At 38.0% G+C, this 25046-nt stretch overlaps 1 protein-coding gene across 2 annotated transcripts in view; it reads right to left on the minus strand.

Annotated features, from left to right (window-relative positions):
• Window positions 1-25046, minus strand: part of LOC147406481 (RNA helicase family protein) — a 78463-nt gene that overhangs the window by 35250 nt on the left and 18167 nt on the right. For both annotated transcript variants that reach the window (XM_086434546.1, XM_086434548.1), the window contains exons 13-20: window positions 18518-18618; window positions 12813-12870; window positions 10115-10180; window positions 2082-2164; window positions 1693-1876; window positions 1050-1202; window positions 771-872; window positions 516-668 (exon numbers count right to left, since the gene is read on the minus strand). In XM_086434546.1, the coding sequence (XP_086290672.1) occupies window positions 516-668; window positions 771-872; window positions 1050-1202; window positions 1693-1876; window positions 2082-2164; window positions 10115-10180; window positions 12813-12870; window positions 18518-18618 (900 nt within the window). The remainder of the gene's footprint in view (window positions 1-515; window positions 669-770; window positions 873-1049; window positions 1203-1692; window positions 1877-2081; window positions 2165-10114; window positions 10181-12812; window positions 12871-18517; window positions 18619-25046) is intronic.

Here is a 25046-nt window from a genome sequence, read left to right on the forward strand (position 1 = left end):
TGATATAATTATAAAGGGGTGATAAGGACGAAGGATCATCTTGCAGGAACTCAAAAAAGTGACTTTGTGTTCAAGGGTATTTTAAGATGATAGAGAGACTAAAGAGAATCTGTTGTTTGGGGGCTTGTTACGATACCGCAATAGAAAATATAGGATCCACACATCCAAGAGCCTTAATAGTCAAACACACAACTTGAAATTTGGGCGAAAAAGAAGTCTCGGATTAGTTTTCTACATAAACCAAATACAAAACTCTGTAAGAACATGAAAATTTCTATGGGAAATCAATTCTATTAAAAAATATATGTCAATGATTGCAAATATCTCCTGCAGAAAATAGTGACTAACTGCATGTAAAGACTACAAAAATTCACAATTTGCTAACAGAATAACACCACAACATAGCTGTTGAGATTAATGAAAATTATGACATTTGAAGTGCATGAACAACAATACCAAGAAAAGTTAATAGGGAACTACATAAAAATTAATCACTCTTAAATAGAAATATTCACCTTGCGTATATTTTCAGGTGGTGTTTGAAACACTTTCTTTTGATCATCTGATGCCAGAGTTGAATGTAGAGGAAGAAGCCAATCAGAACAAAGTCCACCAAACCGATATGAAGCAGCTAGTTTATCAAGCAACATGTAAATTTCGGCAACTCCCTATAAGAAAAAAATTAACAGAATAAAAATTACTTTATTCCATATGTTGTAAACCAGAATTGAAATGCGGACTCACATAAAGAGCTCTGACACTGGTCTTACAGGCAAAAAAATGAGAATCGATCCTGCAGGGTAAGATTCATCAACATGACAAACCAAGTCTTCTAAGAGATCATAATCTATTACATCTTCATTCAAAGATTTCTGCATAAACATGTTATAGGCAAACACCATCACAATTAATACCCAATCCTTCCAGCAAATCATAATCAATTTCAACTTCATTCGAACTTTTCATCACATACCTTTCTAGAACCACCATCCTAAGTAATATCAAAGGTAAATAATTAAATAAGAGAAACTGTATCCAAAAGGAATTACCAGATTTTCTTGAGTTCGCTCACTAAATGATTCATAAGAACTTGGATCATAATTTGGGTTGATATAATTTTCAGAGAGTAGAGAATCGTCACCCCAAGCTGATAAGACAAGGTTCTTCTTCCCCCTGTGATTTTGTACCGTATTGCCCTGAGTCTATCAAAAGGAAACAGTTCATAATTTAGAGAGCAGGAGTACCATGAAGATTCAGCCAATATATTACCCCATGCCTTCAAATGATCTACAACTGACTAAAATATTTAGGATAAGATTTTGACGAGGAAGATAATCCTTCATGGACCACATAACTTAGAAAACAAACTTAAAAGTCACCATGTGTTTTGATGTTTTTTTTTTTTTTTTCGTTCTGTCACGTGTTGTTCACAGAAAGTCACCCATTTGAGTTCTTAAACCAGATGTGATTCCATTTTTCCACTCTATCATCATCTTTTGGATGAGTTTTGTATCTCAGATCTCATGATGAGAAAATGGTCAAAACATGGATTTTGAATTGAGAACTAAAATAAAACAAAAACAAGACCCAAAACAAATTTTCATAGTTTGACAGTACAAGAAAAGCAAAAAAAAAAAAAAAAAACCTTGGGCATCCCAAGATGCATGGTTTAGGAGCAAACTGTAAACAGACCTTTTCTTTTGTGTATGTCATGTATCTTAACGAGGCCGAAGAATCTGAAGCAAGGCAATACTTGAGATTTTCATAAATATCTTCAAGAAAGTAACTTGACACAGGATGTGTTCGCCCTTGAGCTGTAATTACTGGACAGTTCCCAAAGTATCTTGAGAACAAACTAGAATCAACAGTTGCAGACCTGGACATTGAGAAACAAAATTCGATATTGAAGAATCCAAACAAATTTAGACAAGCTTATTCACAAAGATCTGACATTAGAAATTAAAGAATCAATATTAAATGGAACACTTAACATATCAGTATTAAAAAACGAATAGGTATGCCCTATCTACTCCAGGGAACAAAAGTGCATGTAAGCTGTAATCAAAAGCCAGAAGCCATACATAAGAATTACTTTTAATTTCCGTGCGTTATGAGCAGATTGCTTCTCAATCAGATTCTTCAGAACAATGAGTAGAAAATCACCCTGATAAAGAAAAGAAACAAATCAATTTCACTTTGAATACAAACTCCAATACTTAATAACAAACAATCATGACATATACTTATCAAATAATAAATCATGCCATCACACTACTAACAGACACAAGATTAGTGGTAAGGTTAGAGAACATGTTTGGTAATACTTCTGAAGACTAAAGTCTAGAGTCTAGAAACATCTGAAATCTGAAACTAGAAATCAGACTTCAGAAGTTTCATCCAGCATCCTTCCATCGCTGGTTCAAAACTTCTGAACTTTGGTTCTGAAGTTGAATCAAAACAAACGGAAATAAAACTTCTAAAGTCTGAATTTTAGAAGTGGACCACCTCCATTTAGACATCTGAAGTGTTATCAAACATACACTAAATAGAAGAAAACTATTAAGAACTGTGATGGTCACTTTACCGGATAAGGATGATAAGGAACCATCAGCTAGACGAACTTTATACTTGCCTGAACAAGGACTATAGGACTGAAAGAAAGAAAACATATCTATCATGTTATCTAAAGCTCCTGAGTCAGAAATCCAAGAGCTGGACTGAGACGAGGATACATAATGAGCAGAAACAAAGGTACCTAAGTATGTGAATGAAGAAGCTGCAATAGAACTATTAAAAAAAGCCCGTAGACGAATAATATCATCATAAGAGAATGGTGCATGTACCATTCGAGTCAACATCTCAGAAGTCAATGAATCATCAATCACATCAGCACTGAAAGCATGATTGGCTAAAGAGGAACGACCCTTAGACTAGAATGAGTCAGGACAACCTATCAAGTCCCAACACATTGATCAAATATGACCAATCTTGCCACAAAGATCACACTTCTGCCTTTCTCTGCCATTGAACCCATGTGCGGATGAACCCTATGCGTATTTGCCAAATTTCTTACCCTCGGAAGTTTTTCCTCCAGCTTGTCTATTGGCTACTGTTAAAATAAGTTTATGTGTCCTTTTTAGTTTTTTCCTCTTCTTAGATTATGTAATAGATTTAAAGCCTAATTATGGCTAATTAACATAATAACAATTACTCTCTTAATTTTAACTTGGTATCAAAGCTGGTTCTCTACCTCCATCGACCTCCTACTCCTTATGCGACAAGCTCCCTCGACATACTTTTCGTCAAAACAGCACCCTACACTTCTCATCTTCAATTCAGATCACCCCTACGGGGGTTCTCCGTCACGACACACCCTAATCGCATCATGCGATAGGGAGTTAACAACTATTTAGAGCCTGCGATCAGGCTGTATTCACAGCAGTGATGTTGTTGAAGACTTGCGACACCTATAGCGGTCTTGTATAAGACTTTCGACACCCACAGTGGCTGTCTTTGAATCTTACGACTCCCTAAGTAACTTGGTTTGACCTCTGCGATCACAATAGGCGATAGTTTCTGAGCAAACGACACCAGTAGAGGTTGCTCTGCCTTGTACGACGCTAATAGGTAGCTGTCTGAGCCTTGCGATCGCAACAGGTGCCTGTACGACACTTGTGGGTAGCTATCTGGGTCTTTTTGGTCATAGCAGGTGATGCTCTGCCTTGTGCGACACCAGTAGGTTGCTATCTGGGTTTCTCTTTCTTGTTTTATCACAGCAGGAGATGGATTTTCAGCAGGCGACACCATTAGGTGACTGCCCTGCCTTGTGCGACACAGCAGTTTGCTGTTATGAGACTTGAGATCACAGCAGGTGACTGGTTTTTTATCTTTTGATTATCGTAAGGGTTATATGAGGGTGTAACAGTTGTTTTTTAAACACCTACGGAGGGCTGTGATTACAGCAAGGTGTTGTTTGGGACTATTCTAATAGCAGGTGCTGCTGTCACTTTATCCTAGGAAGTCGTGTCCTCATCTTACTTGAACTCTCTTCCAACCAAAGTACTCGGATTCTTTGATGGCCTCTGAGACATCCTCCTCCTCGATTACTGGTAATAGTAATGGATCGAGTGGTTCTCTTTCTCACTCAACCGATTTTCCAGGTATTCAGATCACTACTGTGAAATTAGATGGTCTTAATTATCTCTTTTGGACACGATCAGTTGAAATGTTCATTGGTGGAAAAGAGAAAATCGGTTACCTCACTGGGGCGAACAAACAACCTGCACATACTGACAGTTCTTACTCCCATTGGTTTGCTAATGATTCTATGGTCCGTTCTTGATTAGTTACTTCTATACAACCACACATTGCGGCTGATTTTATGTTTTCCTCGACAGCAAAACAGATATGGGATTCCGCAAAGAGCATTTATTCACAACGTCAAAACAATGTCAGAATCTTCAATTTGGAGCGTGAGATTTCTCGTCTTTCCCAAAGAGACTCTTCAGTTACCACCTATATCTCACAGCTACGTGCTCGGTGGGAAGAGCTGACTTTCTATTCTTCGTCCTATGCTTGGAAGGACCCTCTTTATGAGACATTATATTCGTCAATTCTGGATAAGAATCGGGTTTTTCAGTTTCTAGCGGGTCTCCAGGACGAATTTGAGTATGCGAGAGTTCATTTATTGGGTATGGATCATTTTCCGTCGCTACAGACGGCTTATTCATATGTCTTATCGGATGAGAGTCGTCGTGCAGTTGTCCTACCTCATTCTTCAGGGGATCATTCTGCTATGCTTACTCGCCTATCTTCTCAACAACCCCCCAGTGGGTCTATGCCTACCCGTCAACGACATAAGTGTGATCATTGTGGAAAGTTGGGTCATGTGAAGGCTCGATGCTATGCACTTTATGGTCGTCCTAATCAGCAACGTCAACAGTCTCAACGATCTTCAGCTCATATAGTTTCTCAATCGACTACTGATTCAACACCTCCTTCAATTAGTACATCCTCATCAAACACGGTATCTCTATCCTAGGCTGAGCTTGACAAGTTCAGGAAATTCTTCAATCAAATGGAGACTTCATCTCAGCCGGTCTCTACATTCGCTCACTCAGGTACTTTTGCATCTGCACACAGTGTTTCCACCACTTCCGCACCATGGATCATTGATTCAGGTTCCTCCGATAACATAACCAGTACATCCTCCCTATTCCAAACTTATAGTGTTTGTTCTAGTCATCGCAAGGTTCGCCTTGCTGATGGTTCTTTGTCCTCTATAGCTGGTCAAGGTCATTTTCCTGTTACATCTTCTTTATCCTTGACTAACATACTACATGTTCCTCAACTCACTAGTAATCTTATATCTGTTAGTAGCATTACCAAAAATTTGAATTGCAGTGTAATTTTTTATCCCTCTCATTGTGTTTTTCAGGATCTGGGGTAGAAGAGGACGATTGGCACTGGACGTGAAGTGAATGGGCTATATCTCTTGGACATACCCAGTCTACCTAGCACCCATTCTGCTTCCCAAATTAATAATAGTAGTCAATCTAATGAGGCTCTTGTAATGCGTTGGCACTTACGCTTAGGCCACATTTCTTTTGCATATTTGAAACACATGTTCCCTGCTTTATTTAATAATAATCATTTACTTGATTTTTCTTGTGAAACTTGCCAATTTGCTAAACATGTACGTTCTTCCTATCCTGTTAGTATGAATACTACTGCACTATATTTAACCTAATTCATTCTGATGTGTGGGGTCCTTCCCCGGTCCCATCTACTCTTGGTTTTCGTTATTTTGTCTTATTCATTGATGACCACAGTCGTACCACTTGGGTCTATCTTATGAAATACAATAGTGAAGTTTGTGGGATCTTTCAGCAATTTCTTGCTGTGGTTCATACCCAGTTTGGTCATACCATCAAAACCTTCCGTTCTGATCATGGTACTGAGTACACCTATAGTGAAGTCTTAAAACTTTGTTTAAAGTCTGGCATTGAGCATCAAATGTCCAATGTTAAGAACCCTCAGCAGAATGGTCGTTCAGAAAGAAAAAATCACCATATTTTAAAGTTAGCTCGTGCCATCTCTATTGGTATGAACGTGCCACAATCTTATTGGGCTGATGTTGTCCTTACTGCTGTTTACCTTATTAATTGATCTCCCTCCCAGGTTCTTCAGTTTGCTATGCCCTTTTCTCAGCTTTATCAGGATCGTCCCCTGTTTCCCCTTTCTCCACGTGTGTTTGGGTGCGTATGTTTTGTTCAAGTTCTTGACCAAACTCGACCCTAAGGCTGTCAAATGTATTTTTTTGGGTTAGTCCTCTACTTAGAAAGGTTACAGGTGTTACCATCCTCCTTCTCGACGACGTTTCATTTCTCGGGATGTTTCCTTCTTTGAGCATACCCCATACTACAATGGGTCCGTTGGCACTCAATCTGAGTGGTTTCCCTTAGAATCCCAGGATGATCCCCTTCCTATTTCATTTCCTCTTCCTTTACCAGTTCCTTCCTCTCTACCACCTGTCAGGTTGTAACCTCCTCCTCTACAGGTTTACTCTCGGCGTCCACGCGATACTACCATCACTTCTTTGCCAGACAAGCTCGCCTCTTTGCCTCCAGATTCATCTCCTTCTGTTCGTTGTGATGATCGTCCTATTGTCACTCATAAGGGTAAACGCACTTGTACTTATCCTATTTCTAATTATGTATCTGATTCTGCACTATCACCCTCATATCGGAGTTTTCTTGCCTCTGTTTCCGCTGTTTCTCTTCCTACTACTGTTGCAGATGCTATTGCCCATCCTGAATGGCGACAATCTATGATTGATGAGTTAAATGCTCTTGAAAAGACTCAGACTTGGGAACTTGTTCCTCTCCCGCCTAAAAAGAAAACTGTGGGATGTCGCTGGGTTTTCACAATTAAGCATAATCCGGATGGTTCTATTGTTCGTTATAAGGCCCGTCTGGTGGCCAAAGGTTATGCTCAAACTTATGGGATTGATTATCAGGAGACATTTGCTCCGGTTGCCAAAATGACCACCATTCGCGTTCTTTTTTCTGTTGCCGCTATCAGAGGCTGGCCTCTCTATCAATTGGATGTCAAGAATGCGTTTCTTAATGGTGATCTTCAAGAAGAGGTTTATATGGTCCAACCTCCTGGGTTTCTTACCTCTACTTCTCCTACATATGTTTGTCGTCTTCGCCATTCTCTTTATGGTCTGAAGCAGTCTCCTCGTGCATGGTCTGAGCGCTTACTAAGCCATGCATCAGTTTGGCTTCCATCAGAGTTCTGCTGATCACACCATTTTCTTGCGTCACTCCCAGGGTAAAACTGTTGCTTTGATTGTTTATGTTGATGATATTGTTCTTACTGGCGATGATGATGATGGTATTACTGAGGTAAAAACTTACTTAGGCAGTTAATTTAAGATTAAGGACCTTGGGCATCTTCGTTATTTTCTAGGTATTGAGGTTGTGCGGTCTCAGTCTGATATATTTATTTCTCAACGAAGGTATGTCCTTGATTTACTTAGTGACTCAGGTTAGCTTGGTTCTCGTCCCGCTGATACTCCTATTGAGCAGAATCACAGGTTGGCTGATTATGAGGGGAAATGTGTGTCGAATATTGGGCAATATCAACGACTTGTGGGAAAATTGATCGATTTGTTTATGACTAGCCCAGACATTGCTTATGCTGTTAGCGTTGTAAGTCAATTTATGCACTTGCCTCAAACATCTCATCTTACTGCAGTCTATCGCATCCTTAGATATATTAAAGGATGTCCTGATTGAGGAATTTTATTTAGCAATCATGGTCATTTTCATGTTGAGGCCTGGACAGATGCAAATTATGCTGGCTCAGTGACTGATAGACGTTCTACTTCTGGGTATTGTACTAAAGTTGATGGTAACTTAGTAACCTGGAACAGTAAAAAGCAGGATGTGGTTTCTCGGTCGAGTGCTGAGTCAGAATATAGAGATATGACACTTAGAGTGTGTGAATTGTTGTGACTCAAGATCTTATTAGCGGACCTGTGTCTTCCTGTGCAAGTCCCATTCTTACTATATTGCGATAATAAATCAACTATTAACATAGCGGCGAATCCGGTTCAGCATGACAGAACGAAACACATCGAGGTTGATCGTCATTTCATTAGAGAAAAGATTATTTCTGGACAGATTTGTACTCCCTTTGTTCCTACATCTCAACAACTCGCCGATGTTCTTACTAAAGGCGTTAGTAAAAACACCTTCAAAGGTGTCTTGTCCAAGTTGGGCATTGTTGATATCCACGCACCAACTTGAGGGGGAGTGTTAAAATAAGTTTGTGTCCTTTTTAGTCTTTTCCTCTTCTTAGATTATGTAATAGATTTAAAGCCTAATTAGGGCTAATTAACATAATAACAATTACTCTCTTAATTTTAACTGCTACCATGGCCGATCTCTCACTCATAGGGGTACTCACCTATCCCATAGTCTATCGTCAACTTTCCTCACTTTGAACATATGAGTACATTGTGTTCAAAGAAGGAAAAGGATCACTATTCGGAATCTGAACACAATCCATCTCAAACCCATGATTCAAACCGGCTAGAAACTGGAATGTACGAAGCGTCTCAACATACTTATTGAACTGTGAGCAGTCTTTCAAACTCTCCCAATCAAAAGCTAAGTAGTGATCTAACTCTTCCCACATACTGCGCAACTCAGAAAAATAGCCTGACAATGTCTTCTCCCCTTATTTGAGATGGGATACATTCTATTCCAACTGATAAATCCTAGCACTATTCTGAGCCTAGGGAATAAGTTTAAGTCACGGATTCCCAAATTTGTTGTGTTGTTTTCAAGAATAGATGTCCCCTACTAATTTGAGGTTACATAGAATGCAATAACCAAGACATAACTAAGGAAATTTCAGCATCCCATTGTTCGTACTTGGGATCTGAAATACATGGTTATTTCCCCTTTTCCATTTAGATAGTCGGCCTTCCTCCTACCATGAAGGGCCAATTTTGCAGACTAAACCCATTCTAATTAGTTTGTGCCATAGAGTTTAACTGAGGTGATATGGAGATGGGGATTTTCATCTCTAACTTGTGGGGATCCAAACCCACTATTGCTAGACTGTCTAGAAGTGACTTGGGGCAAATATAAACTCTAAAAAGACTCAAGATCACACGAAATACCACTCGGAAACACAAAACAACTACTCAAACATCTTATTCGGATTTACTCTCCATTTTGGGTGAACAAAAAACTTGTTTGACTAACCTATAGGGCTATTACAGCCATGACATGGACTGCAACAGCCAGTAGAAGAGTCCAAATCAGCCCAACAAAGTCCCGAAGTGTAGATCTGACCTTTGAGAGTTTTAAAAGAGGAGAGACAGCCCAATAAATGACAGATCTGATTTCTTTTGAGGTGTTATGGCCCTATTGGGCTGAGAGATGAAGGGCAACAGCCCTATTGAGGGTGGTGACTGCCACTATTGACTTAAAAACTGCAGGGTGACAACCCTAGCAGGCTGAAACTCAACGGTGACAGCCCTAGGGCTCCTTCAGGGTGTTTTTCTCATCGATTCTTGATCCCTTGTGATCTTCTTGGTCTCCAACACAGCTTTGATACCATGTACAAATTCAATCTAGGGTTTGGAAAGAAAGAGGGGAGAAAAGAAATTGTGCTAAAAAAATTATCTTCTTTATTCCATTACTCCCTATTTATATAAAGTACATAAAATAAAGAAAAAGACAGAAAAAAAAAAAAAAAGGCAGAAATACAGAAATAAGAAATAAGAAATAAAACATCATATATGATAACACGGCGGTGGTAGTGGTGGTGAACTGTTAGAATTAGTTTTACCACTATTAACGTTTACAATGCAGCTTGATGACTATATAGTGATAAACTTTATTAGCATTAAGAATATAATCTAAGTACGCAAAAAATTGAGGATCCTTGGAATTAATAGCATTGTCATTGATGACTCCGATATGCTAACTTAATGAAAGATTAGCACTCCCATATGCTAACTTAATAAAAGATTAGCACAACCCCATATTAAACATTATTAATTTAATAACAAGCATATTGGGACCTAACTCACCAACAGAGATCGCTCATGTACTTCGTCAACTATGACATGGGTAATATCGGCCAAGTCATTGTCCCCCTGCAAAACCAAGAACTCTCATAAAGGAAAAGAGTAAAGCATGAACAAGATCTCCTAAAGGGCACACATAACTCCACCATGTTAAAAATACATAAATAAATAAATACACCAACAACAATAACTACTGGAAAAACAATACAAAAAAGTTCCTTTTCGTGTGGTGATTTGATCCAGAAGTGCAAGTTTGAGTTTTGTTTGTGATATTGTAGGCCCAAGTAATCCCAATAGGCAGGCAGCAAAAGTCTTTGATCCAACAACAATAGAGCTAACAATCAATCCATATTAGTTTCGATTGGTAAAGAAACTTGACGAGCCAATTTGAAGGTATCCAAAGAGCAAATAAAAACCTCTTTTCGACCCATGACACATGCAAATTTTGGAGCATTAGTTGACAATACAAACATATTGTCTTCATAATAGATTACTCAACCATAAAGCAGAGCAAGAGGGACTCAATTGCAATTTATAACATACATGTCCTAATAATTCATATGGATGGGAATGCAAATGGGTTAAATTCATAATGTTTCACTAGAAGGAATTCCTTGGATATTATGAAAGTAACACAATTTGTCGTTTCTTCAATTAAATACATTTCGTGGCAAGTTTTTTAACAATGTTAGAGGTTATGTTTCATGGACCAACAATCACCCCATGTATGGATAGGGATCATAAAAAATGCAAAACTAGGGGCTCTGTCATGAGTCATGACTAAATGTAAACTAACGAATGTAGTTCTCCCTGCACCACCTACAAAGATTCCTTGAATATGATTGTACTAGCCACCGACTTCTATTAACAATTAGCCAAATTTCTCAACTTTTGGACAATCTTCACCCCAATTGATATATGCTCACTAAGTATATGCATATTGTAACAAAATTTGCAAATTTTTGTATGAAATGTACTTTGCAACCATCAAACTCAAAGCTTTAGAATAATTGGTGAATTTTGTACTAGATGAAAGCCTATATATAATTGAAAACTTGATGTATTATATATAAAAAAGAACAATCATTACTTTTTATGAATTACTCTTTTGTAGATTTAGCATCAAAGCAGGGTCTTGATCTAAGGTATGTGGTTTTTCTAAATTAAAAAAATAAAATAAAATTGATAAACAATAGCAAACTTATTAAAAAAGAGGCTGAGATGACATCAAGGGCCTAAAAAAATCCTCCTTCACTCTTCACAAACCAAAGGCCATCTAAAGAGAAGGTCCTCAAAAAAGAATCCTCTAAATTCAACAAATAGTTTAATCCAAAAAAATATATGGCCCAAAAAGTAAAAGATAACTGCCCGCAAGGACTGCCCCTTCCCTTCGAAGATTCTCGCATTCCTTTCCTTCCATAGGCCCCAGTAAACGGCAAAAGGAACAAGCTTCCAAAGAATCCGTTCTCTTCCAAGTAAAGTTGTGGACTTCCAAATTTGCATAACATAATAACCAAGCAAAGATGACATCAAGGCATTTGGAACAAAGAGAGGAAAAAAGACCAAACTTAACTATCAAAGGCACAATGAACAAGAAGATGAACCACATCTTCCGCTCCAGAGATCATCCTCCATCCTCTTAAAGCCCCCACATCCTCTTAGAGAGATCATCCTCCCTAAAACTTCAACAATGATATGAAGAGGAAGGGTGAGAGCGTCACATTACCTTAACCCTCTAGAGCTTCTAAAGGATCCATCATGAGTCCCATCAACCAAAATGGACACAGTTTAGATACACCGTTTGATTCAAGAAATCCAGTTGAGACACATCTTTTTTCTAAGAATTTTTTGCTTTCACTTCATTTATTTTGACAAAATTTTGAATGGAAAAAGAATGGATTATACTTGAAAATATAGTACCTAGAATCAATAATTCAAATAATATATCCAGAATATTTGTCGATCCAAACTTACTATAGAAAAGATAGTACCTAGAATCAACAATTCAAAGAATTCAAAATAAATCAAAAATTTAGGTTTCTATTGCACCAAATGGAAACCATGGGACAGGGGGGCATGATATACAAGAATTTTTTTGATCGATAAAGATAAATTTATCGATAATCAAAGAAAACAAGAGGGGGGGGGGAGACCACCCCAAAACAAAGGAAAGCGACACAACAAAGAAGAAAGGAAAAAACAACAAAGAAACGCGAGCAACAAGCTATTCTCGTGGCACAGAACAAACTATATCCCATTTCACAACAAGTTATACAAGAACCATCCAATCAAAACTACCTTTAGCATGAACTTCATGGATCTTTTCCCATAACATGTGTCCACGGCCTTCCAAAAGATTCTCCAACAAAAAACTTGGGGAAAAAAGAAGAAAAAGAATGCATAATGAAAAGATATGCACTAAATTTTCAAATCCAAATGTCTCTGTCACACAGGGAGTGCAAGTGTGGGAGTCTGGAAGATTCACATGAACACAAGCTTTCAGAATCCCCAAAAATACATTATGCAACTAATGAATGCATCATCAATCAAATAGAACTCTTAACAAACTCCAAAGAAAGAAAAACAAAAAACAAGAAACATAAAATACGACTGCACACTGACCAATAATTGAAAGAAGTATATTTCAGGAAAAAAAACAAAAAACCAGACGTAAGGCATTGCAATTAGAAGCAAAAGTTACCGCAAGTTTCCTAAGAAGAATGCCTGTGGTACAAAAGAGAAGCTTTGTTTTCTCATTCCTGATAACCATAAAAAATATATATCAACGAAAAAAGCAGAAAGGATAAGAAATAGAAAAATGTGCAAGCAAGAAGGCCCCAAATAAAAACACATTCTAAATTAGTGAGTCAAGGTATTAGGGATCAGTATGGAAGACATCCTCCACAATATAAAAGAGGAAACGAAGACAGAAATACACATGGCTAATAATAACTTATGTTGCATAATAGACAACCAACAAAAAACATTAGAAAAAAATAATACCAATGACCTGAAAGAGAAGAAAATGGAAAATATGTCTTGACATAACACTCAATGGAAACACTCAAGCCAACAAAAAATGAGGAAGAACTTCAAGTTCTCCCATACATTCATGCAATGAAAGAGAAGGACTTTTTTTTCATTCTACAACATGCACCTATCAAGAAGCATGGAGCGTATTTATGGAGATGGTCAAGTCTAAGATTATAGACACAATAGCCTTCTATACATATTCATCCACCCTTCAAAGAACCAAGCATTCCCAAGTCCTCAGTAATAATGGTCAGACTTGCTTCAGCCCAGCTAAAAATTAAGAGAAGAATTATAACTTACATCCTAGATACCAAAGTATATGGTAGGATTGGAAGGCCAATCAGGCGCGGAGCTAGTAAGGAGCTGGTGAGGGCAATTGCCCCCACAGAACTTTGAGACACCCCTATATTTTCAACTAATTGCATGTCCCATTTGTCTCCACTCCCTCACCTCCCTCCACTTTTTGCCCCCACCCCCTCACCTCCCTCCAATTATATTTTCCAGCACAAATAATTTTCCCACCATTCAAGTTCTTCAACTATACAACTAACCATAGTTTGCCCCCACTAAAAGAAAATCCTGGCTCCGCCCCTGAGGCCAATCGTCTATGGTTGAAGCAAAATAAGTGGGCCTTCAAATGTAAAGAAGAAGACTTCCAAGGTGTCGTACTTGACATCATAGTTTTCATTTATCTCTGAGCCAAATCCTTTAAAGGATTGCAAGAGACTGTTTGTTGAAGATCTTATCTTTAGGTGGGAAATTATTGTGAGAGAGGTGGAAGTCTGATTCTCTTTATTAGCCCTTGATAGATCTTCATATCTATTTCTTCCTCTTTGTAGGTAGGTTTCCTCAACCTTGTTATGCATTCTTCCTCTTGCTTCCTTGATTAGTAATATAAATTAATTTACCTCTTAGGAACCCTGATAGAAGAATAAACACAACCATTCCAAAATATCTTAACCTAATACAAGCCATGCAACATAATTTAAAGTAAATAACTTAAATTAACCCTGTGATATCTACAAAATAAGAAAATACAAATAATACGAATGTAAAAACTCTAGATCAAATCACAAAAGAAATAAAAGATAAAAGAAAAGAACACAGCCAGAATTACGTCATTTGACAATCCCTACATCCACAGATGAGATGACAGTGATTCAATATGTTTGAGAAAGAAATTACAGCCTAGACTTCTTCCAATACCCTTTTCAAACATCCCAGCACTCCTATTCCTCTATATAACTTCCACACAAACAAAAGCTTTTTGATAGGTATAGTGTCTAAAATACCCCCCTCAATGGCATACTTGTATTCCTTGAATACAATACAAGTTATGCGATGATTAGGAGTACTAGAACAATGTTGGTCTTGATGTCAAAACCATACAAGGACTTTCTTTGTGATCAATCCCCAACTGGATTCTAGACATCTACACAATAATCTCCATCTTGGATGGTATTATGGTAAGCCACCTTAACAATAAAATCGTAGACTCCTTCAGCCTCATAATTCCTCAAAGATACCGCTAGCACCCCCTTGTTACCCAAGTTGAACCACCAATCTTCAACACTAGGTGAGATTGATCAAATCCTAGCAAAACTAGAACTACTCTATAAGAATGGATTGGCCTTTGTGTGAATCTTTTGGATAAGAATTTCACCCCAAAGAAACTGCATAATGTATCGGTGGTACCTCACATCAATATTTTCGACCCTGGCATAATGCACTTGATGATTTTACAAATAAATGGCCTCGAACTATCTCACATAATTTGTTTCAACCCACACTTTTTCACCAATTCCTTTAGCCATAAAGTTTCCTAGTTGCTTTTGTAACTATTATATACTCCGCTTCTGTTGTGGATAATGTCATGGTTGACTGTAGCAGAGAATTCAAACATATTAGACCTTCATGCAAGTGTAACATATACCAGCCTTCTATTGTCTAGAACTCCCACATAATTTGCATTAACCCACAATTTTACCTGAATCATCAAACAAAATACCAAAAATTAAAATACCTCTTAGGTATCTCAGAATCCATTTTACAGCAATCCAGTACGCCTTTCTTGGATCCCACATGTACATGCTAGTCTTAGTAACTGTATGTGAGATGTTGGCCATCATACACACCATTGCATGCATAAGGCATCCATTGCATTTGCATAATGCACTTGAGATATTTAATCCAATTCTTCTTCTGCGGAAGAATTTTATTCTGCAACAATAGGGGTGCTAACTTGTTCAACACTCGATACCAAACTTAACTCTTGAAACGGAAGCATGTCAGATGAAGGTTGTGGACGCAGAGGCTACCCCAGTAGAAGGGTCGGCAAAAGTTGTGCCCATGAAAGTAGGCACATAGAAGGGTGCAATTAGCTTGCACGTAGCACCCTTTGGAGAATTCACAATGATCATTGGCACGGATTTCCTCTACCAAATTAGAGATATCCCATGTCATATGCAAAAAATATATATATATGCAAAGCAATTGGGTATGTTCGAGGAATGCCCATGTCTAGTGCCAGTGTCCATGGGAAAGCCTAAGGGCAAGGCTGTTATAGCCCTACAAGTGGAGAGAGAGCCAAAGACAAAGGACAGCCCTTGACTCCCATGCGAGTTGTGCTTAATGATGGAGGTCACAACTCAAGTTCAACTAACATGCTCCCCAAATCATCATCACATCCACACCTTGGCCACCATGCCAAACACCATCCACACCAACCATGCACTCTCCATACAGTTGGGGGTTATAAAGAAGGGGAACCGATTTGCTATTCTTATGCAGGAGAACATTGAAGATGTACTAGCATGTCAGGACGTGCTGAAACGTAGCAACAATCAAACCAACCAACATAGACAATCAAGCACCTTCAAAGCACAAGACATCGCAACAACTTCAATCAATCCATCATCTCACAAGACAACCAAGCAAAGGAGAAGAAAAGAACAAGAACCACTTTCAAGGAGTTGAGCAAGCAATGTCAAGCAGAACAAGCCAATGCAAGCTGCTGGAATCATGCAACAATCTTTTCACCATTCAAGTTGAAGACACGAATGTCCAAGCAAGAATGCGACGAGGACATCTGCAGTATAAGTGGGGGAGAATGTCATTGTCATGTACATAGTCTCAAGTCCCATGTATAAAGCCATGTGCCAATGTAAATATGTGTGTCAAGAGCCCATGTACATATCCTTTAGTATGAGTACTTTGTAGATGGGCCATGTTGTTGGGCTTTGGACTGACAATAGGCCTTATAAAACCCAGTATGCCTCGCCTGAAGATTTGATGTTTCCTTTTGGTGATCCAATGCCCAAGCTCAGCCTTCACCAAGCACGTCCAGAGCATATATCCAAGTCAACGTGCCAACAACAAGTCACTTATATCAAGTCCTTGTGTTCCATGTTGCCTTGTAAATTGCAATCATACTAACAACCCTACTCGATCACGTTCATTGGGCGTCCATGGCAAATGATGGGAGGGAGTGGACCCATACTAAAGGCTCGAACTTCACTAGTAGATCCTTCGCTTCAAGGTCGCCCACTTCTACTAGTTCTTCCCAACTTTTTCCTTCCAAGTTCATTGGGGGTTTGAAGGCTCCTTCAAATGTGCGTTTTTTCACTAGGCTTGCTAGCCTTGAAAAACTCCCCTCTAGAACACTTAATCAAGCAGGGTTTTGTTACCCCAAATTTTTTGCTTCCTTTGCAAGTCGAATGGTGAGTCGATGCACCATAGCTTCTTCCATTTGCTACTACTTGGGGGCTTTGGTTGGAAAATAACAAGAGAATCTTTAAAGGGACCGATTCTCCCTTTCAGAATATTGCGCTAAATATTTTGGGGTGGCTGTTTTTCTGGTGTAGAAGCTATGTCCAGAGTTCAAGGGTATTTTTTTTAGGACTTCATTTTTAGATGGGACACTATGTGTGCCACCTAGTTGACTTGTTCTTTCTTTTTGTTTTCTTTTTTAGTTTTGGCTGGTCATCTCGAGCGCCTGCTATATCTTTTCGTTTCTCTTAATAAAATTTTATACTTATAAAAAAAAAATATTAATAAAATTGTCTACAAGCTTTGCTACATTGTTATTTCCTTCTTGTGTTGCTTTGTACGCGCATGTGTGTTTTTAGGTATTTTCCGACTTGCTAGCAGGTCGTAGCTTTCAAGCATCACACGGTTAGCTATCTCAAAGAACACGGTCGCAACAACTCCAAAACCTTCTGAATATTCTTCTTTTGAAAAAAATCACAACTTTCTTACTCACCTCTCTCTAAGAATTTTCATATGAAGGATCATTTTCGTAGCACCTAGGATCATCCACATCAAACTCTTTACTTAACAAAGACTTTAACAAGTCAATTTATAACATACTTTTTCACAACAATCAATATGTCGTTAACACATAGAATAAATAGAATATAGAATCATAGTAATATAATAAATCCAGGAATCATATTCACTTCATGTGTAGTCAAACCACACATCGAGGAATCAATGCTCTTGTATCATTGTCATGGAAACTGTTTCAAGCTGTAAAGTTTGTTCTTTAAATCTACAGTCACTTTTCTCCTTCCCGAATGCTTTTAAAGCCTCAAGCTGGTCCAAAATTGCACCTCCAAATTCCCATAAAGTAATATCATTCTCACATCTAGTTGTTCAAACTATAGATTGAACTTTCCCCCATATAGCTAACATGACCCAATTGAGTGTCTCGTGACCAATGAGAAGACTTCACTATAGTCCACTCCTTTTAGTAGATATCCTTCGCTACCAACTGAACCCTGAATTTTTCACTTTGATAATGCTTACTTGAGTTACTCCTTTTTGAACAACCACTTGCATCCAACTGCTTCCACTTCAAATCAACTATTACCGATACCAAGCACGTCGAAATGTGTCGATGTCCAACACCCACCCCCGATCCAACATACCGACATCGGCATTCATTTTATTGTATATGTTAAAATACATATTTTAATTCATGTTAAAGTGTAAATATAGAGAGAATGCATTTAAATAAGCTAATATGAACTAAAATATACAAATAAATAAATAAACCGAATATAGGGAAGTGAATGCATTGCCCTGGTATGTTCTTCATTCCAAACAAAAACATACAATCATCTAAACAGTAAAAATAAGACAGGTACGTAAACAAGGAGGAAAAATGATTTACTCGTACAGGTACAAATTTTTAAAAAGAAAATATTCACAACATTCAACTGGTGACACGTGAAACTGAAAGTATGTGTTAGTTCATTCTAATCCAAAGAAGCATAACGCAAGATACAGATACCAGATTACATAAGCAACGGTAATTATACCAAATATTTTTATATGAAGTACAATAATGAATGTGAATAAGCATATAATTACCTCGCACTGTCAAGGCGAACTTGAAAACCAACCAAGGAACCATCTGAACCAGGTGCAGGTTCACACCGTTCATCAGCAACCCTTTCTGCCACAGAAATCGCCTATGAAAAATCATAACAGGAGTTCAACCTTTACTTTTCATGTACGTGGATATCGTCAAATAAATTTTCACAACTAATGAAAATAAGAAATAAAATTTAAAATGAGTACAAAATTAACTCATGAGTAGAGCCTCCTAAGTGAGCTACTACCAATCTATTACATCCCAATAGTTCAAAGATCGCATGGAAGCAGAAAACAAGAAAAAAAAAAAAACCCTGTGAGATGCCATGAATGTGGATAAGAAATTTTACATGGAAAGCCCCCCACATATTTCTTTGTTTATTCCCAACAAGGCGCTTCAGCACTCTTCAAAAAAATTATTTTCCTTGTATTTTACAATTATTTATTTTTTGTCTTCTTTCTTTTTCATATAAATTTTTATTATTGGGGTGGCCAAAAAAGATGGAGTTTCATGATACAAAATAACTATTATATTGCTACATATGAAAGATGAGAAACTTATAATGGGAAGAGAAAAAGGAAAAATGAATGATGAAAACAAAAAAGAACCAGAAGGTCTTGAGCTTAACACTGAAACGTATTGGAAATAATTTAGTTTAGAAATATTAGTTTTTCTGTTTTCCTATGTTTATATGTAAGGGCATTTACGTCCATTAACTTTATCAGTTAATATAAATTACTGCCAAGTTCTCATTAAGAGACTTGACAAACTTTTTCTGGAATTCTTCTTGGTATCAGAGAAGGAAAGAAAAAACAAAAAAACCCGTCGATTTTTTTCTTCTTGGATTTCTTCTTGAATCTCCACTTCCCTCGTCACCCTTTCTCTTCTCTAGCCTTCAACTTTGTTCTTCGAGTTTACAAAGAACCTCTCTTTGTGAGGCTATTATGAGTGTCCTTTTGATTATTGTTCTACTTTTCTTTTATATCTTTGCCTTGAGAGTTATAGCATCAAATCAAGAGAACAAGGAATCTCATACTCCTTTTGGGCATAATTCTTCAGCCCAACATATTACAACTACTCTCTTAGACGGTCGCAATTTCTAGTATTGGTCTAGGTCTGTGAGACTCTACTTGGGCAGTTGCGGAAAATTTGGATGGCTTTTGGGCACTATTAATAAGCCTCCCACGACTAATCCCAAATTTAAACAATGGGAGATTGACAATTGCACTATTCTTGTATGGCTGTTTAATTCCATGGAACAACGCATCTATACTATGTTTATGTACCATGAGACCGTTTCTTTGTGGTCCACTCTTACTCAAACATGCGAAGAATGATTCGAGAATATATGAGCTCTATTAAGATATTGCCCAGGCTACTCAGGGGACAGAGAGTGTAGTCGATTATTTTGGATTTCTTCAGTCTCAATGGGAGGAGCACTTTCATTATGAGTCTATGGCCGAGTTATAATCGAAGGTAGTGGGTATGTAGTTAAGAGGATTGCTCGCCATCAAACTTACCAGTTCCTTATGGGGTTACGTCCTGAGTTTGAGACACTTTGGACCCAGATTTTTAACACATCTCCTTTACCGTCCATATTTGAGACATTTGCGACTATTGATGGTGATGAGCATCGTTGTATAGTTCGTTCCCAGTCTCGAACATCTGGTATTCTTTCTGCTCCGATGACAAATCAGATGACTCTAACAACCAATTTGGATTTTTCTAATTCTCGTACCAAGGCTCTGAGAGTCATGGCCAAGGGGGGAGTAGTAGGGGAATATTCTTACTTGCAATCATTGTGGGAAGGCTGGCCATGAGAAAGCCCGATGTTTTCAACTCTATCCCCATCTATTGTGATCTCCTGCCCCTCTTACTTTGGGCATTTTGCTCCCCGTGCTGCCATTGCAAATTCATCACCAGTTCTTCCCACTGAATCTCATGCTTCCCTTGCTACTATTGATTTGCAACAACTTCAAACCCAAATTGTACCTATGGATACGGGATCAGATCCATGCTCATACTCGCTCATCTTCGACTATGGCCTCAATTACTACATCTCCAAGTACATTCACTACATTTCATGTCACTCAGTCTGATTCTACTCCCTTGACATGGGTAATTGACTCTGGTACCTCTGATCATATGACCGATAAGTCTAGTCATTTCATGTCCTCTACTTTTCCTACTACTCATAGGGAGGTTTGCCTTGCTAATGGGTCGCTTACACCTATCCACAACAAGAATACCATCCCTTTGTCCTTTGATTTTACCCTTGATTATATGTTTTATGTTCCTCACCTATCTCTCAACCTTTTGTCTGTCAGTAGTATTACCAAATCTCTAAATTACTCCATAACTTTTTTTTTCCAACTCATTGTATTTTTCAGGACTTGACTTCGAGGATGATTTTTGGCAAGGGATATGAGAGGGATGGGTTATACTTGTTTGAATCTCAACCTACTGCAACTCTGGCTTCTATGTTTCCTCTCTGGAAGCCATACTTTTTCTTCTTAGTCTTTAGATTTGTGGCATGCTCGCTTAGGACATGCTAATTTTCAACACTTATATTATTTATTTCCTACTTTAAAAAATTCTTGTAGTACTCACAAATTTAAACACACTTACATATATTCCTCGTATCCATCGATTTAATGCAATGTTTGATTTAGTTCATTCTGATTTGTGAGGTCCTTCCCCTGTTACTACTTTTACTGGTTATCGATATTATGTTGCGTTTATTGATGACTATTCTCGTTGTACTTGGGTTTATCTGACACGCTCTTATTCTGAGGTTCTTCCAATTTTTGTCAATTTTCTTTAAATGATTCAGACACAGTATAATATTATTGTTAAATCTCTTAGGTCTGATAATGAGGGAGAATATACAACTAATGGGATTTGCTCCCATCTTCATGAGTATGGTTTGCTTCACCAGTTGATGTGTCCTTATACTCCTAAACATAATGGGGTGGCGAAAAGTAAGAATCGCCACCTCATGAACATTGTTCAATGTCTTCTTCGAGGAATGCATGTTCCTAAGGCATATTGGAATATAACCATCCTCACTGCGACTTTTCTCATTAACCGCATCCCGAGTCGCACCTTAGAAGGACAAGTACCTCTTTATGTCCTTCAACCTGATAGCATACTTTTTCCCATTACATCTCAAGTCTTCGGATGCATGTGTTTTGTTCAGAACAAGACTCTTAATCGCACAAAATTGGATAACAAAGTCATTCAATGCGTTTTCTGGATTACTCATCTATGTCAAATGGGTATCGACATTATGATCCAGTTTCTCACCGTGTCATACACTCTCTTGATGTCACTTTCTTTGAAAATATTCCATATTTTCATGCCACATCTACTTTGCAAGACCCTTCTACTTTGTAGGACCCGTCTCCTATAGTGTTGCCTTTTCTAGTTTTTTCTCCATCTTTGCCAACGCTTAAGGTCTATACTTGTCGCCTTTGCCCTCATTCACCTTTGCCAACCTCCTCCTTGGATTCGGGTATGTCCTCTCCTACCTCTACACATATTCCTATCCTTATTCCTTCTATTTCTAATTCACTTACCTATTGTCATTCGCAAAGGTAAGCAAGGATGTGTGACTAATCATCCTATTGCCCAGTTTGTTTCCTATCAGAGTTTTTTTTCCTCTTATCAGGCCTACCTTGCAGCCATTGATTCTATTCACATTCCTCGGTCTGTATCAGAGACTTTGTGAAACCCACAATTGACTAAAGCTATGACTGATGAGATGGATGCGTTGCAAAAAAAATAATACCTAGGAGCTCATTACCATTCCATCTGGAAAGCGAACCTTTGGTTGTAAATGGGTCTTTACTATGAAATATCTCGCTAATGAGACTATTGATCGGTATAATGCCCGCCTAGTTGCTAAGGGATTTACACAACTCCTGGAAAAGATTTTGGTGCCATGTTTGCTCCAATTGCCAAACTTTCCACTGTTCGTCTTCTTATCTCTTTAGCTGCATGTCACTCATCGCCACCTCACCAACTCCATGCGAAGAACACCTTTCTGAATGGTGATTTGACTGAGATTATTTATATGAACCCCTTCCTAGGTTTCGTCTTTAGGGGGAGTATTCTGGGAATGTACGTCACCTTCTTAAATCTCTGTATGACCTGAAATAGTCCCCACGAGCTTGATTTCAGTGTTTTTCTAAGGTTATTTTATCTATGAAATTTTCTTGATGCCACTCAGATCATACCTGCTTTATTCGTCGAGGAGTGGATGGTCGTTGCACCATAGTCTTGGTTCATGTGGATGATATTATTATTACTGGTAATGATACACAATGGATTGATAGAGTTAAGGTACTATTGGGTCATGTTTTTTAGGTTAAGGACTTATGTCCACTCAAGTTCTTCTTGGGGATAGAAATATCCCACTTTCGCCTTGGTATTTCGCTATCTCAACGTAAATACACATTGGATCTTCTTCAGGACACTAGGATGCTTAGTTGTCTTCTTGCTTCCTCCCGTATGGATCAAAATAATCATCTTCATGCTGACTCTGGTGATCTCCTTTCTGATCATTCGTCTTAACAGAGACTTGCAGGTCGTCTGATTTATATGACTAACACTAGACAGGACTTGTCCTTTGCAGTTAGTGTGATCAGTCAGTTCATACATACTCCGCATATTTCTCATCTTGATGTCGTTTATCGTATTCTTCGCTACTTGATGTCGCATCCTGATCTTGGATTTTTCTAATCTTCCACTACTTAGTCACATTTATCTTATTTTACAGATGCTGATTATGTTGGTTCTCTCACAGATAGGAAATCTACCTCTGGTTTCTATACTTTTTATGATGATAACTTTATCTCGTGGAAAAGTAAGAAACAGAATGTGGTTTTCCATTTTTCTGCTGAAGTTGAATATTGTGCTATGGCCCTTGGCACATGTGAGCTAATTTGAATTCGATCTTTACTGACAGAGTTGGGATTTCCTGTTTCTAGTTCTTCTACTTTGTTCTGTGACAACAAGTCTACTATCATGCTTACTTCTGACTCAGTTCTTCACAAAAGAACTAAGCATATTAAGGTTGATATTCACTTTCTCAGAAAGAAAGTTCGCTCTGATGATCTTCAGACAGTCTTCGTATCTTCTTCAGATCAGCATGCCAACATGCTTACAAAATTTGTTGGTCTCATATTGTCAAGCTGGGTTTAGTTGATATATTTGCCCCAGCTTGAGGTTGAGTATTAAAAATAATTTAGTTTAATAATATCAGTTTATATTTTTCCTATGTTTATATGTAAGGGCATTTATGTCCATTCACTTTATCAATTAATACAAATTCCTGCCAAGCTCTCATTAAGAGACTTGACAAACTTTTTCTGGAATTCTTCTGAAGGAACAAGACTCCCATGCACATGAACTTTTTTGAAACTACAAGAATAGGTTAAGTATGTTTAAGCAATCCTAGCTGTCAGCCTGTTTTTGAGGAATTGTCAATTTTTTTAGAGACACATTAAAACATGGCTGAAGCAAAGGAAATATGGCGCCATGGCATGGCAAAGTCTAAGACAGAAATCAGAGGCCAATGCCAACCTTCTAATACTACAATGCCGATCAATCCAAAGTTATAGAGAAGACCTTTCCAAAGATGAATACACTAATTAAAATCTATCGTTCTCACGGCAAGAATGATTACACCATTGTACAGTACCAATAATTTGTTTTCCTCTTTTTAATAGATTACACTAGAAACAATATTTGATTTGATGTGAACAGCAAGAAATATCCCAGAATAACTGCATTACATGCATTATCTGATGGGGAAAAAACACAAGGTACAGGATTTCAGGGTGCAGATAGGTAAGATACTATCATGAGATCTTGGACTCAAGAGTAACCTTTGACAATAGAGAGATTGATTCCATTGCCAATCTGCTTACTCGCATCAGTGAGACCCCACTGTTCACCTTAAAACAAGGATAAGATGTTGTGTTCAAGGAACCATGATGGCTCTTTCACAGTTAGCTTCTGTGCTGGATTATTATTGCAGTTCTTCTCATACTTCTTTTCCTGCTTCAACCATTTTGCGCCACTTTTCTGGATCAGTTTGGAGTTTTTCTGAATTATATCATCCTCTATAGTGGACCCATACCAAAGAAGGACCATTTCAACCTTTACTTTTACAGGGTGGATACAAGGTAAAGAGGAAGAGTCACAGACCAATAAATTTGGACAATGACTCATCTTTCCATTAGTCCAAGTTTTTTACGAACGCAGAGCTTGTCCATTGAAGATCTAGTATTCAGGTAGGATGTTATAGTAGGTAGTGATGGCTTTCTAGTTCTTTACCCTCTCGTTTATATTTTTGTTTGTTGATGTAAAAGAAAATGGGATTGAAAACCCAAAAGGGTAGTCCTATTTTCCCGTCTTAACTCTTCCCAAGTCTCATCTAGGGTCTTGGGTTGAGTCTTAAAAGTCAAAGTTTAACCAGTGGTATTTTCATAATAGATATAATAGTCAGGCATATTTGGG

This window comes from Akebia trifoliata, chromosome 3 (assembly GCF_017979445.1).
Source record: "Akebia trifoliata isolate Shusen 1 chromosome 3, ASM1797944v1, whole genome shotgun sequence".
NCBI classification, from domain to species: Eukaryota; Viridiplantae; Streptophyta; class Magnoliopsida; order Ranunculales; family Lardizabalaceae; genus Akebia; species Akebia trifoliata.